Source organism: Scyliorhinus canicula, chromosome 3 (assembly GCF_902713615.1).
Source record: "Scyliorhinus canicula chromosome 3, sScyCan1.1, whole genome shotgun sequence".
Lineage (NCBI taxonomy): Eukaryota > Metazoa > Chordata > Chondrichthyes > Carcharhiniformes > Scyliorhinidae > Scyliorhinus > Scyliorhinus canicula.
In genome coordinates this window covers 118596097-118610691 of record NC_052148.1, presented here as the reverse complement: position 1 = coordinate 118610691, position 14595 = coordinate 118596097, and the positions used below count along the sequence as shown (strand labels likewise).

Here is a 14595-nt window from a genome sequence, read left to right as displayed (position 1 = left end):
ACCTTGGATAATGAGAGATAGTGTAGGCTCATCAAAAAGAAGAAGGAGGCATTTATCAGGGCTAGAAGGTTGGGAACAGACACAGCCTGTGTGGAATATAAGGAAAGTAGGAAGGAACTTAAGCAAGGAGTCAGGAGGACTAAAAGGGGTCACAAAAAGTTACTGGCAAATAGGGTGAAGGAAAATCCCAAGGCTTTTTACATGTACATAAAAAGCAAGAGGGTAGCCAGGGAAAGGGTTGGCCCACTGAAGGACAGGTGAGGGAATCTTTGTGTGGAGCCAGAGGAAATGGGCAAGGTATTAAATGAATACTTTGCATCAGTATTCACCAAAGAGAAGGAATTGGTGTATGTTGAGTTTAGAGAAGAGTATGTTGATAACCTGGGTCATGTGGAGATCCAAAAAGACGAGGTGTTGGGCGTCTTAAAAAATATTAAGGTGGATAAGTCCCCAGGGCTTGATGGGATCTAGGTGATGTCAGGGAAGGCAGTACAATGCTCCTCCTGCAGAATGTTTGAGGTGAGGGACGCCGTCAGTGTCCCTGCTGATTTCATCTGTGGGAAGTGCACCCACCAGCTCCTCAAAAACCGTGTTAGGGACCTGGAGCTTGAGCTGGATGAACTTCGGATCATTCGGGAGGCAGAGGGGGTCATAGATAGGAGCTTCAGGGAAGTAGTTACACCAAAGACTGGAGATAGATGGGTAACTGTAAGAGGGACTGGGACGAAGCAGTCAGTGCAGGGATCCCCTGCGGGTTCCCCTGAGTAACAAGTATACCGTTTTGGATACTTGTGGGGGGGACGACTTACCAGGGGTAAGCCATGGGGTACGGGCCTCTGGCACGGAGTGTGTCCCTGTTGCTCAGAAGGGAAGGGGGAAAGGAGTAGAACATTAGTAATTGGGGACTCAATAGTCAGGGGCACAGATAGGAGATTTTGTGGGAGCGAGAGAGACTCACGTTTGGTATGTTGCCTCCCAGGTGCAAGGGTACGTGATGTCTCGGATCGTGTTTTCGGGTCCTTAAGGGGGAGGGGGAGCAGCCCCAAGTCGTAGTTCACATTGGCACTAACGACATAGGTAGGAAAGGGGACAAGGATGTCAGGCAGGCCTTTAGGGAGCTAGGATGGAAGCTCAGAGCGAGAACAAAGAGTTGTTACCTCTGGGTTGTTGCCCGTACCACGTGATAGTGAGACGAGGAATAGGGAGAGAGAGCAATTAAACACGTGGCTGCAGAGATGGTGCAGGCGGGAGGGATTCAGATTTCTGGATAACTGGTGCTCTTTCTGGGGAAGGTGGGATCTCTATAGACAGGATGGTCTACATCTGAACCTGAGGGGCACCAATATCCTGGGGGGGAGATTTGTTAGTGCTCTTTGGGGGGGTTTAAACTAATTCAGCAGGGGCATGGGAACCTGGATTGTAGTTTTGGGGTACGGGAGATTGAGAGTATAGCGGTCAGGAGCACAGATTTGACTTCGCAGGAGGGTGCCAGTGTTCAGGTAGGTGGTTTGAAGTGTGTCTACTTCAATGCCAGGAGTATACGAAATAAGGTAGGGGAACTGGCAGCATGGGTTGGTACCTGGGACTCGATGTTGTGGCCATTTCAGAGACATGGATAGAGCAGGGACAGGAATGGTTGTTGCAGGTTCCGGGGTTTAGGTGTTTTAGTAAGCTCAGAGAAGGGGGCAAAAGAGGGGGAGGTGTGGCGCTGCTAGTCAAGGACAGTATTTGATGGCGGAAAGGATGCTAGATGGGGACTCTTCTTCTGAGGTAGTATGGGCTGAGGTTAGAAACAGGAAAGGGAGGTCACCCTTGGGAGTTTTCTATAGGCCACCTAATCGTTCTAGGGGTGTAGAGGAAAGGATGGCGAAGATGATTCTGGAAAAGAGTGAAAGTAACAGGGTAGTTGTTATGGGAGACTTTAACTTTCCAAATATTGACTGGAAAAGATATAGTTCGAGTACATTAGATGGGTCGTTCTTTGTACAATGTGTGCAGGAGGGTTTCCTGACACAATATGTTGACAGGCCAACAAGAGGCAAGGCCACATTGGATTTGGTTTTGGGTAATGAACCAGGCCAGGTGTTAGATCTGGAGGTAGGTGAGCACTTTGGAAACAGTGACCACAATTTGGTGACCTTTACGTTAGTGATGGAAAGGGATAAGTATACCCCGCAGGGCAAGAGTTATAGCTGGGGGAAGGGCAATTATGATGCCATTAGACATGACTTAGGATGTGTAGGTTGGAGAAGTAGGCTGCAAGGGTTGGGCACACTGGATATGTGGAGCTTGTTCAAGGAACAGCTATTGCGTGTTCTTGATAAGTACGTACCAGTCAGGCAGGGAGGAAGGGGTAGAGCGAGGGAACCGTGGTTTACCAAAGAAGTGGAATCTCTTGTTAAGAGGAAGAAGGAGGCCTATGTGAAGATGAGGCGTGAAGTTTCAGTTGGGGCGCTTGATAGTTACAAGGAAGCGAGGAAGGATCTAAAGAGAGAGCTAAGACGAGCAAGGAGGGGACATGAGAAGTTTGGCAGGTAGGATCAAGGAAAACCCAAAAGCTTTCTATAGGTATGTCAGGAATAAAAGAATGACGAGGGTAAGAGTAGGGCCAGTCAAGGACAGTGGTGGGAAGTTGTGTGTGGAGGCTGAGGAGATAAGCGAGATACTAAATGAATACTTTTCGTCAGTATTCACTCAGGAAAAAGATAATGTTGTGGAGGAGAATGCTGAGACCCAGGCTATTAGAATAGATGGCATTGAGGTGCGTAGGAAAGAAGTGTTTGCAATTCTGGACAAGGTGAAAATAGATAAGTCCCCGGGGCCTGATGGGATTTATCCTAGGATTCTCTGGAAAGCCAGGGAAGAGATTGCTGAGCCTTTGGCTTTGATTTTTATGTCATCATTGGCTACAGGAATAGTGCCAGAGGACTGGAGGATAGCAAATGTGGTCCCTTTGTTCAAGAAGGGGAGTAGAGATAACCCCGGTAACTATAGGCCGGTGAGCCTCACGTCTGTTGTGGGTAAAGTCTTGGCGAGGATTATAAGAGATACGATTTATAATCATCTAGATAGGAATAATATGATTAGGGATAGTCAGCATGGTTTTGTGAAGGGTAGGTCATGCCTCACAAACCTTATCGAGTTCTTTGAGAAGGTGACTGAACAGGTAGACGAGGGTAGAGCAGTTGATGTGGTGTATATGGATTTCAGTAAAGCGTTTGATAAGGTTCCCCATGGTCGTCTATTGCAGAAAATACGGAGGCTGGGGATTGAGGGTGATTTAGAGATGTGGATCAGAAATTGGCTAGTTGAAAGAAGACAGAGAGTGGTAGTTGATGGCAAAGGTTCAGAATGGAGTTCAGTTACGAGTGGCGTACCACAAGGATCTGTTCTGGGGCCGTTGCTGTTTGTCATTTTTATAAATGACCTAGAGGAGGGCACAGAAGGTTGGGTGAGTAAATTTGCAGACGACACTAAAGTCGGTGGAGTTGTAGACAGTGTGGAAGGATGTTGCAGGTTACAGAGGGACATAGATAAGCTGCAGAGCTGGGCTGAGAGGTGGCAAACGGAGTTCAATGTAGAGAAGTGTGAGGTGATTCACTTTGGAAAGAAAAACAGGAATGCGGAATATTTGGCTAATGGTAAAATTCTTGGCAGTGTGGATGAGCAGAGGGATCTCGGTGTCCATGTACATAGAACCCTGAAAGTTGCCACCCAGGTTGATAGGGTTGTGAAGAAGGCCTATGGTGTGTTGGCCTTTATTGGTAGAGGGATTGAGTTCCGGAGCCATGAGGTCATGTTGCAGCTGTACAAAGCTCTGGTACGGCCGCATTTGGAGTATTGCGTACAGTTCTGGTCGCCTCATTATAGGAAGGACGTGGAAGCTTTGGAACGGGTGCAGAGGAGATTTACCAGGATGTTGCCTGGTATGGAGGTAAAATCTTATGAGGAAAGGCTGATGGACTTGAGGTTGTTTTCGTTAGAGAGAGAAGGTTAAGAGGTGACTTCATAGAGGCATACAAAATGATCAGAGGGTTAGATAGGGTGGACAGTGAGAGCCTTCTCCCGCGGATGGAGGTGGCTAGCACGAGGGGACATAGCCTTAAATTGAGGGGTAATAGATATAGGACAGACGTCAGAGGTAGGTTTTTACGCAAAGAGTGGTGAGGCCGTGGAATGCCCTACCTGCAACAGTAGTGAACTCGCCAACATTGAGGGCATTTAAAAGTTTATTGGATAAGCATATGGATGATAATGGCATAGTGTAGGTTAGATGCCCTTTAGTTTTTGACTTCCCATGTCGGTGCAACATCGTGGGCCGAAGGGCCTGTACTGCGCTGTATCGTTCTATGTTCTATGTTCTCCCCCAGAATACTGAAGGAGGCGAGAGAAGAAATTGCTGAGGCCTTGACAGAAATCTTTGGATCCTCACTGTCTTCAGGTGATGTCCCGGAGGACTGGACTGCCAATGATGTTCCTTTGTTGAAGAAGGGTAGCAAGGATAATCCAGGGAACTACAGGCCGGTGAGCCTTACGTCAGTGGTAGAGAAATAACTGGAGAGAATTCTTCGAGACAGGATCTACTCCCATTTGGAAGCAAGTGGACGTATTAGCGAGAGGCAGCACGGTTTTGTGAAGGGGAAGTCGTGTCTCACTAACTTGATAGAGTTTTTCGAAGAGGTCACAAAGATGATTGATGCAGGTAGGGCAGTGGATGTTGTCTATATGGACTTCAGTAAGGCCTTTGACAAGGTCCCTCATGGCAGACTGGTATCAAAGGTGAAGTCACACGGGATCAGAGGTGAGCTGGCAAGATGGATGCAGAACTGGCTAGGCCACAGAAGGTACAGAGTAGCAACGGAAGGGTGCTTTTCTGATTGAAGAGCTGTGACTAGTGGTGTTCTGCAGGGTTCCGTGCTGGGAGCTTTGCTGTTCGTAGTATATATGAATGATTTGGAGGAAAATGTAACTGGTCTGATTAGTAAGTTTGTGGACGACACAAAGGTTGGTGGAATTGCAGATAGTGATGAAGACTGTCAGAGGATGCAGCAAGGTTTAGAACTTTTGGAGACTTGGGCGGAGTGATGGCAGATGGTGTTTAATCCAGACAAATGTGAGGTAATGCATTTTGGAAGGTCTAATACGGGTAGGGAGTATACAGTGAATGGTAGAACCCTCAAGAGTATTGACAATCAGAGAGATCGAGGTGTACAGGTCCACAGGTCACTGAAAGGAGCAACACAGGTGGAGAAGATAGTCAAGAAAGCATATGGCATGCTTGCCTTCATTGGCCGGGGCATTAAGTATAAAAATTGGCAAGTTATGCTGCAGCTGCATAGAACCTTAGTTAGGCCAAGATGAACATCATGCCAAGGTCATCCCCAAACCCCCACTACTTGCCTTCAAACAACCGCGCAACCTCAAACAAACCATTGTTTGCAGCAAACTACCCAGCCTTCAGAACAGCGACCACGACACCACACAACCCTGCCAGGGCAATCTCTGCAAGATGTGCCAGATCATCGACATGGATACCACCATTACACGTGAGAACACCACCCACCAGGTACACGGTACATACTCGTGCGACTCGGCCAATGTTGTCTACCTCATACGCTGCAGGAAAGGATGTCCCGAAGCGTGGTACATTGGCGAGACCATGCAGACGCTGCGACAACGAATGAACGGGCATCGCGCGACAATTTCCAGGCAGGAATGTTCCCTTCCAGTCGGGGAACACTTCAGCAGTCAAGGGCATTCCGCCTCTGATCTCCGGTAAGCGTTCTCCAAGGCGGCCTTCAGGACACGCGACAATGCAGAACTGCTAAGCAGAAACTGATAGCCAAGTTCCGCACGCATGAGTGCGGCCTCAACCGGGGTCTTGGATTCATGTCGCATTTCACACCCGCACCATCTGGCCTGGACTTGCAAAATGCTACCAACTGTCCTGGCTTGAGACAATTCACACATCTTTAACCTGGGTTACCCCTATCTCACGGATCTGTAAAGATTTGATTACCTGCAAATGCTCGCATTCCAAGCATTTGGTCTGGCATCCTTTGACTTTGTCTATATATATGTATTGGAACATATCTCTCCATTCACACTGAGGAAGGAGCAGTGCTTCGAATGCTCGTGTTTGAAACAAACCAGTTGGACTTTAACCTGGTGTTGTAAGACTTCTTACCGTGCTCACCCCAGTCCAACGCCGGCATCTGCCACATCAAGGCCACACTTGAGTATAGTGTTCAATTCCTGGTCGCCACACTACCAGAAGGATGTGGAGGCTTGAGAGAGGGGTGCAGAAGAATTTACCAGGATGTCGCCTGGTATGGAGGGCATTAGGTATGAGGAGAGGTTGAATAAACTTGGGTGTTCTCACTGGAACGACGGATGTTGAGGGGCGACCTGATAGAGGTCTCCAAAATTGTGAGAGGCATAGACAGAGTGGATAGTCAGATACTTTTTTCAAGGTAGAGGGGTCAATTACTAGGTGGCATAGGTTTAAGGGGCAAGGTTTAGAGATGTACGAGGCAAGTTTTTTTACACAGAGGGTAGTGGTGTCTGGAACTCGCTGCCGGAGGAGGTGATGGAAGCAGGGACGATCGTGACGTTTAAGGGGCATCTTGACAAATACATGAAGAGGATGGGAATAGAGGGATAAGGAACCCCAGAAGTGTAGAAGATTTTAATTTAGGCGGGCAGCGTGGTTGGCGCAGGCTTGGAGGGCCTGTTCCTGTGCTGTACTTTTCTTTGTTCTTTGTTCTTTTGAGGTGTTAGGCGTATTAAAATGTATGAAGGTGGATAAATCTCCTGGCCCTGACCATGTATATCCAAGAACATTGCGTGAAGCTAGAGAAGAAATTGCTGGAGCCCAGACTGAGATATTTGCAACATGGTTAGCCATGGGTGAGGTCCCAGAAGACTGGAGGGTAGCAAATGTTATGCCCTTCATTAAGGGCTGGAAAGAACAACCTGGGAATTATGGACCGGTAAGCCTAACATCTGTGGTGGGGAAGTTACTGGAGAGGATTCTGAGGGATAAAATATACAGGCATTTGGAAAGACAGAGTTTGATTTGGAGTAGTCAGCACAGCTTTGTGCATGGGAGATCATGCCGTACAAATATTTCAGTTTTTTTAATTAACTCTTTTCACAGTAACTTCACAGTTTTTCACAGGGCTTTTCACAGTAATTCATTGAAGCCTATTTGTGACTGTTATGGGCCAGGGTTTAGAGAACCCCCAAAGTGTATCATGGAGTTCACCCTGACCCACAACTTTACTAGATTGTAGTATGGGGAGCACACATCCCACTCTGCAGGTGTGGTACAGCAGAAATGGAAAAGTATTTTTTAAAGCAAAGCCATGTTTATTCTATGAACTCAAGTTAACCATTTTGAAACATAATTCATTCACCTGAGGAAGGAGCTGTGCTCCGAAAGCTAGTGTTTGAAACAAACATGTTGGACTTTAACCTGGTGTTGTAAGACTTCTTACTGGAGAGAATGCAGAAGAGATTTATAAGAATGTTGCCAGGATTCAAGGGACTGTGTAATGGGGAGAGATTGGACAGGATAGGACTTTTTTCTTAAGAGCGTAGGAGACTGAGGGATGATCTTATCGAGGTGTATAAGATCAAGTGAGGCATGGATAGGGTGAATGCACTCCCTCTTTTTTCCAGGGTTGGGGAATAACTAACTAGAAGGCATAGGTTTAAAGTTAAGAGGGGAAAGAATTAATGGGAACCTGAGGAGCAACGTTTTTACACAGAGGGTGGTACTTATGTAGAATGAGCTGCCGGAGGAAGTGGCTGAGGCAGGGACATTGACAACATTTAAAAGTCATATGGACAGATACATTGATAGGAAAGGTTCAAAAGGATATGTGCCAAATGCAGGCAAATGGGATTTGCTTAGATAGGCTTTTTGGGTGGCATGGACCAGATTGGGCCGAAGGGCCTGTCTCTGATTCTTTGATTTCATAAAATAACTGAAGCTGGATCATTTTGGGGAGAAGAGGAACCTAGTGAGGAGCAATTGCTGAAGCTACCATATGTCAATTGAATGATCAAGGCCCTGAAAATGTATTGAAATATTGTCCTAGCAGCAGAATCAGAGCTGGCACAGATGTAATGTGATTGGCAAAAAATGTAGAGCTGACATGAGGAAAAGCTTTTTTTCACAATGAATAGTTACAATTTGTTATCGACAGCTTGGTAAGATCGGGAATGCAAATTCAACAGTAATCTTTAGGAGGCAGAAAGAAACTGCAGCGATGGGGATAGAGCCGGGCAATGGAACTAACTGGAATGATCTTTGAAGAAGATGAGTTGATGGGCTCCGTGGCCCTCCTTTCAAGCTGTACCATTCTACAGCAACTGGCAGAGACTTTGGAGAAAATAGTTCCTTTTACGTTTATAATGATCTTTATAGTGTCACAAGTCGGGGGCGGTTGGGCGGCACGGTAGCACAGTGGGTGGCACTGTTGCTTCGCAGCTCCAGGTCCCGGTTTGATTCCCGCTTGGTCACTGTCTGTGTGGAGTCTGCACGTTCTGCCCGCTGGATCAGAGGAAATATTAAAAACCACGATACCTCATTCTGGACAATGTCTAAGGTTTTCTAAAGGGAGAATTTATAAAAATGAGATTCTTTGCAACCATTTGAAACAGGCTACTTTGAATTCCTTTCCACACTGTAGCCCAAGTGGATGGAGTTGTTCGTGTTGCAGATCCCATAGAAGTGATTCACCATTCTTGCCTGTTGCAATAGTCTACACCACCAAAGTTTGGTTCTTAAAAATCTAGTCAGACATGATTTGAGATAATTGAATTCAGATTTTAGGTTGACTCTCCCTGTACAATCAAAGATTACTTTTAGAGTTATCTAAATTTCCAGCCGCGAACACATGCAAAGTAAACAGAACTGTTGTAATAATTCTAGCTACAAATGTATTTATAAAATGATAAAAATATAAAAGTGGGCGGATTGTGACTCCCATTATAGATACATGTTTATGATCTCCCTATTTTGTTGTATACCTAATCTTAGGAACTGATCCAAGTTAGAAAGATTTTCCTTAATATGTGTCCACTCATTGGAAGGTCAAACCTGACTCAGTTGAAGCCGTGTATTGCGTATGCTGGACAGGCCAGCTCTCTATAATTCAAAACATTGTGTCTGCTAATTTATGGATAAGCCTTTAACTAAAAGGTGGGTAAAGTCAACAGGTGAAGTTTAGGAATCTAGCAATTTGGTAAAGGAAAGCAGGTGGGCAGGAAGTGAAAGAGAGTTTAATGATCATGGTGCTCAGTGGTCCATGCGAAAAATAGTGATAACATAAAATAGTCACTCTTTATTGGATACACAAGCATTCCTAACAAGGTCAGTGAACTAGTGGCAGAAATAGAGATAAATGGGTCTGTCAGTGTTACAGAGGCATGGTTGCAAGGCGATCAAGGTTGGGAAATAAATATTCAAGGGTACCCAAGTGTTCGGAATGATAGGCAAAATGGAAAAGGAGGAATAGCCCTGATATTGAAGGATGACATAAGGATAGTAGTAAGAAAGGATCTTGACTCGGGGATATCAGAAAGTAAAATCATTATGGCTAGAGGTTAGGAATGAAAAGGGTCAGAAAATACTGGAAGGAGTGGTGTATATACTCCTCAACACAGTTATACTATTGGATAGAGCATTAAGCGAGAAATAATTGGAGCTTGTAAGAAAGACAACCTAATAATTATGGGGACTCTAATCTTTATATAGACAGGACAAAGCAAATTTGGCAAAGTCTGGAAGATGAATTTGTAGGCATGTAGGCTGGAAGTTAACAAGTGTAACTGTGATTCAATACTGGAGGGAAAGAGAAAAAAAGGAATTACAACTAGTTATCCTGAAATCATCAATTGAAATGGTGGAAATTATTAATAAAGAAGTTTTAACAATGCACTGACAAAAACAGTAGTATAATCAAACTGAGTCAACATGGTTTTGCAAAAGAGGAATTGAGCTTCTCGAGTGTTGTTGGAGCTGCACTCCAGCCAAGGAGTTCCATCACACTCCTGACGTTTCCCTTGTAGATGGTGGATTGAGTTTGGGATTCAGGAGGTGAGTTACTCACCACAGGATTCCTAACCCCTGACCTGCTCTTGTAGTCACTGTACTTATATGGCTGGTCCAGTTCAGTTTCTGGTCCATGGTAACTCTCAAGATATTGATAGTGGGAGGATTCAGCAATGGTAATGCTATTGAATGTCAAGGGGCAATGTTCAGAATGCTCCCTTGTTGGAGATGATCAATGCCTGACACTCGTGTGGCATGAATATTACTTGCCACTTGCCAGGCGAATATTGACCAGGTTTTTCTACATTTGGACATGGACTGCTTTGGTATCTGAGGAGTCGCGAATGGTGCTGAACATTGTGCAATGATCAGTGAACATCCCCACTTCTGACCTTATGATTGAAGGAAGGTCATTCCTAAATAGCTGATGATGGTTGAGCCTAGGACCTACCCTGAGGAACTCCTGCAATGATGTCCTGGAGCTAGATGACTGACCTCCAAAAGCCACGACCATTTTCCTTTGTGTCAGGTACGACCAGGGATGAGTTTTCAATTCACAGAGATTCAATTCACTGGGGTGGTACCTGGTTAAAACAATTAAAATTTCCGTGACTATAGAAGATTAAGAGATGATCAAATGGAGTTGTTTAAGATAATTAAGGATTTGAAAGGCTAAATAGAGAGAAATGATTTCCTCTGGTGAGGCAATCCAGAACAAGAGGGCATAACCTTAAAATTACAGTTTGGCCATTGAGGTTGATGTGGGTAGTGGAAATATGGAAGTCCCTTTCAGTAAATTGTTGAAACTAGGTCATATGAAAAGCTGAGTTAGATAGATTCTGTGCTCTTTCGGAGGGTTGGTGCAGACTCCATGGGCCGAATGGCTTCCTTCTGCACTGTATTGATTATAGATTCTATAGGTAGTAAGGGATATAGAGCACATGTGAGTAAATGGAATTGTGGTGCAGATCACCCATGATCTAAGTAATGGTGGAGCAGGCTGAGGGGCTAGACCGCCCTACTGCTAACCTGTATCACTTTCTCCTGTTTTTACATCTCGGGTGCAAAAAAGCCACTTTGCTGATTGTAGAAGGGTTTAATTGTTTTGACATTCTTTACTAAGTCTACTCATTCAGCAAGGTGTTGATGTTGCTACTTATACAAGGTTATTTCCATGAATGCAAATAGAACAAGTCAGCAATTGTCATCACAATGGAAATGTAACTTACAAAATCTGTGTTCTTTCCTTCCTACGTTTTGTCCATTTTGATCTCCATGCATAGTTCCTCAAAGATTGTATCTAGGTACAGGTAAATCCCGTTTTTTACGTAATGCCCAATTACCGGAAATGGCAGATTTTATACACCGGCTTGTGAACTTGTACTGCATTGTGGTTGTTTGTCTCCTTTATATAGTGGCCGATTTGTATCAGTTATTGATCGACTTCAAACTCCGTCAGCACTGCACAGTACTTGTGCCAATCTACTTCTTCAGAGAAACTGCAAGTTTAACCATGACAGTTCTGGGTTGGTCAGTCCTGCAACACAGCTTCCACATGGGTCATATTGCTGATGCGATGAATCAGGCTGAAGCTTTCCTTCTCTGAAATACAATACCGGGTTTAAAGAAAGTCCTTTTTTACAGAATGAACTTGGCCCCGATTCATTTTGTAAAAATGGAATTTACCCATATCTGCGTTTTGAGCTGACTGGTGGAACATTTTTAACTGGTTCAAAAGAAAAGCCCCTAAATTTTTCACGGTTACCTCTCCTTCAGAATAAATACTATAATTTGTATCAATTCAGAGTCTCTCCACTAAAATTGGAATCTCGTAATCAGAGGAATCTGTTCTGTGGCATTGCCTTAAAAAGTTCTGGTGTTTTCTTTCTGTGTGGTCCCTCCTTTTGCATGTCTGTCTGGTTGAATTTTTATGTTTAATGTGAACTTAACTTTGAGTATTTGAAAATGGTAATTCTTAATTTTTTACACTTTTAATTGGCTAGCACTGCTGCCTCACACTGCCAGGGACCTGGGTTCAATTCCAGTCTTGGATGACTGTCTGTGAGGAGTTTTGCATTTTCACATTCTGGGTGCTCCGGTTTCCTCCCATAGACCAAAGATAAGCAGGTTAGGTGGATTGGCCATGCTAAAATTGCCCCTTTGTGTCCCAGGGATGTATTTGTGAGGGGGGTTAGACAAGGTGCTCTTTTGGAGGGTCGGTGCAGACTCGATGGGCTGAATGGCCCCCTTCTGCACTGTAGGAATTCTATTCTTTTTTTAAAATGTTTTTAATTTAGAGTACCCAATTCACTTTTTTTCCAATTAAGGGGCAATTTAGCTTGGCCAATCCACCTACCCTGCACATCTTTTGGGTTGTGGGGGAGAAACCAATGCAAACACGGGAAGAATGTGCAAACTCCGCACGGACAGTGACCCAGAGCCGGGATCGAACCTGGGACCTCGGCGCCGTGAGGCCGCAGTACTAACTCACTGCACCACCGTGCTGCCTAGGAATTCAATTCTACACTGTCCCCGTTAATATATGCATGTCCATGGATGTTTGAAGTTGCCTCTACTGTGCCGTAACAGTTTGCCTCAAACAAATTGGTTTGTACTCAGAAGTTTGAATGTACATTTGTATTTCCATTTGTATTTGTATCAAAATCCTACTAGTTTTGTGCTGTCTACTTATACCTTGGAGGAACTGTGTTTGGATTTACAAGCCTAACAGGATTTATTTTCAGTCCAATCTATATTTGAGGCCCAGTTCTAAAGGTGTGAATGTTCAGTATTCAAATCCACAGTATCACCCATTTCCTTGTGCAATTTTTAAGATTAATATTTATTTTCTGATAACCTTCCATTGATAAACTAAATGAAATGTTTTGTTCATCATATTAGTGTTCAGAATGACAGCAATCAAGCATGCTTTACAGAGGGATATTTTCACTCCAAATGATGAACGACTGCTCAGCATTGTCAATGTTTGCAAGGCAGGCAAAAAGAAGAAAAACTGCTTCCTGTGTGCTACAGGTAGAGTTTTAACACTGTATGCAGTCAGTTTTAATGAATGTTTTATTAGTATATGTGCCTCGGGATGCATAACCGTTTTTCAATAGCTATCTAAGCTATTGCTTTTATTGGTGTGGAGATGCTGGTGTTGGACTGGGGTGGGCACAGTAAGAAGTCTTACAACACCAGGTTAAAGTCCAACAGGTTTGTTTAGAATCACTAGCTGTTGGAGCGCAGCTCCTTCCTCGGATTCATCAGATTCACCTGAGGAACGAGCTGCGCTCCGAAAGTTGGTGATTCAAAATAAACCTGTTGGACTTTAACCAGGTGTTGTAATTCCAAACTGTCTGAATACAACAAACATCAGATTTCCATAATTTGTGTCTCTTTATTATGAGAAGCCATCTGAAATCTTATGTATGTTAATCTGACTCTGAAGGACAGCCTTTTATAGCTATTTTACTGGTAGACCGTAGCTAACTGCATCGTATGGCTTTTGATGAATTAAAGGCAACTTCTCTCAGCAAAAGTTAGCACTGTAGGTTTTAGCACTATTGTGATCGTTTCCAATGAAATACTCAGTAAAATGTGAATGAATTTAAATAATGTAAATAGTACTCCTTGAACTATCACTGGCAGAAGCAATGATTCCTGGTTAAACACAGGAGTGCATTTCAGTAATGAAATATCAATGATTGTTTTATTGATGTAATGAATTGAAAACTGCCTGAATCCACCTCTACAATGTTCCAACTTCACCACACTACTGCTGAAATTTACAACCATGTATTCAGCATCCCTTGTTCAATGTCTACATTTTTGTCACTGCTCTTCCAAACTCATTCATCTCCAGCTTCACTTCTTCACAAATCCTGTCTTCACTCTTCTAATCTAGCATGCATCTGTCACTTCTTTAACCCTCTGCAGTGTGTAATCTTCTATTCCACCAATTATTGAATCTATCCCTACAGTGCAAAATGAGGCCATTCAGTCCATCGAGTCTGCACTGACCCTCTGAGAGAGAACCCTACCTAAGCCCACTCCCCTGCCCCATCTCTGTAACCCCATCCAACCTTGGACACTAAGGGGCAATTTATTATGGCCAATTCACCTAACCTGCACATCTTTGGACTGTGAGAACCCAGAGGAAACCCACGCAGACAGAGGGGAATGTACAAACTCCATACAAACGGTCACCCAAGGCTCAAATCGAACCCGGATCCCTGGTGCTGTGAGGCAGCAGTGCTAACCACTGTGCCACCCTGCCGCCATTACCCTGCAAAAAATCTCCATGTTTTCAAATCTTTGTCAGTGTTTTCAGTGACCTCCCTTAAATGTTCTCTGGCTTCTGCTTGAGGGTTCAAACTCCTTCTCCCTTCATGAAGCAATTTGGATGTTTACCCGAGTTAAAGACAGCATAAATTCGCTTATTTTGGTATGCGAAGCAGAATGTCTGATTGTAAATACTTTGGTCTATCAAAATTTAAGCAGGACAGTACAAAGTAGGATTTATTTTGCTT

At 44.2% G+C, this 14595-nt stretch overlaps 1 protein-coding gene across 1 annotated transcript in view; it reads left to right on the top strand.

The window, feature by feature from the left end:
• exoc1 (exocyst complex component 1) overlaps positions 1-14595 on the top strand; it is a 174832-nt gene that overhangs the window by 19565 nt on the left and 140672 nt on the right. Inside the window, exon 2 of the mRNA XM_038791157.1 lies at positions 12965-13096. Within this exon, the coding sequence (XP_038647085.1) occupies positions 12973-13096 (124 nt within the window). The 5' untranslated portion in view covers positions 12965-12972. The remainder of the gene's footprint in view (positions 1-12964; positions 13097-14595) is intronic.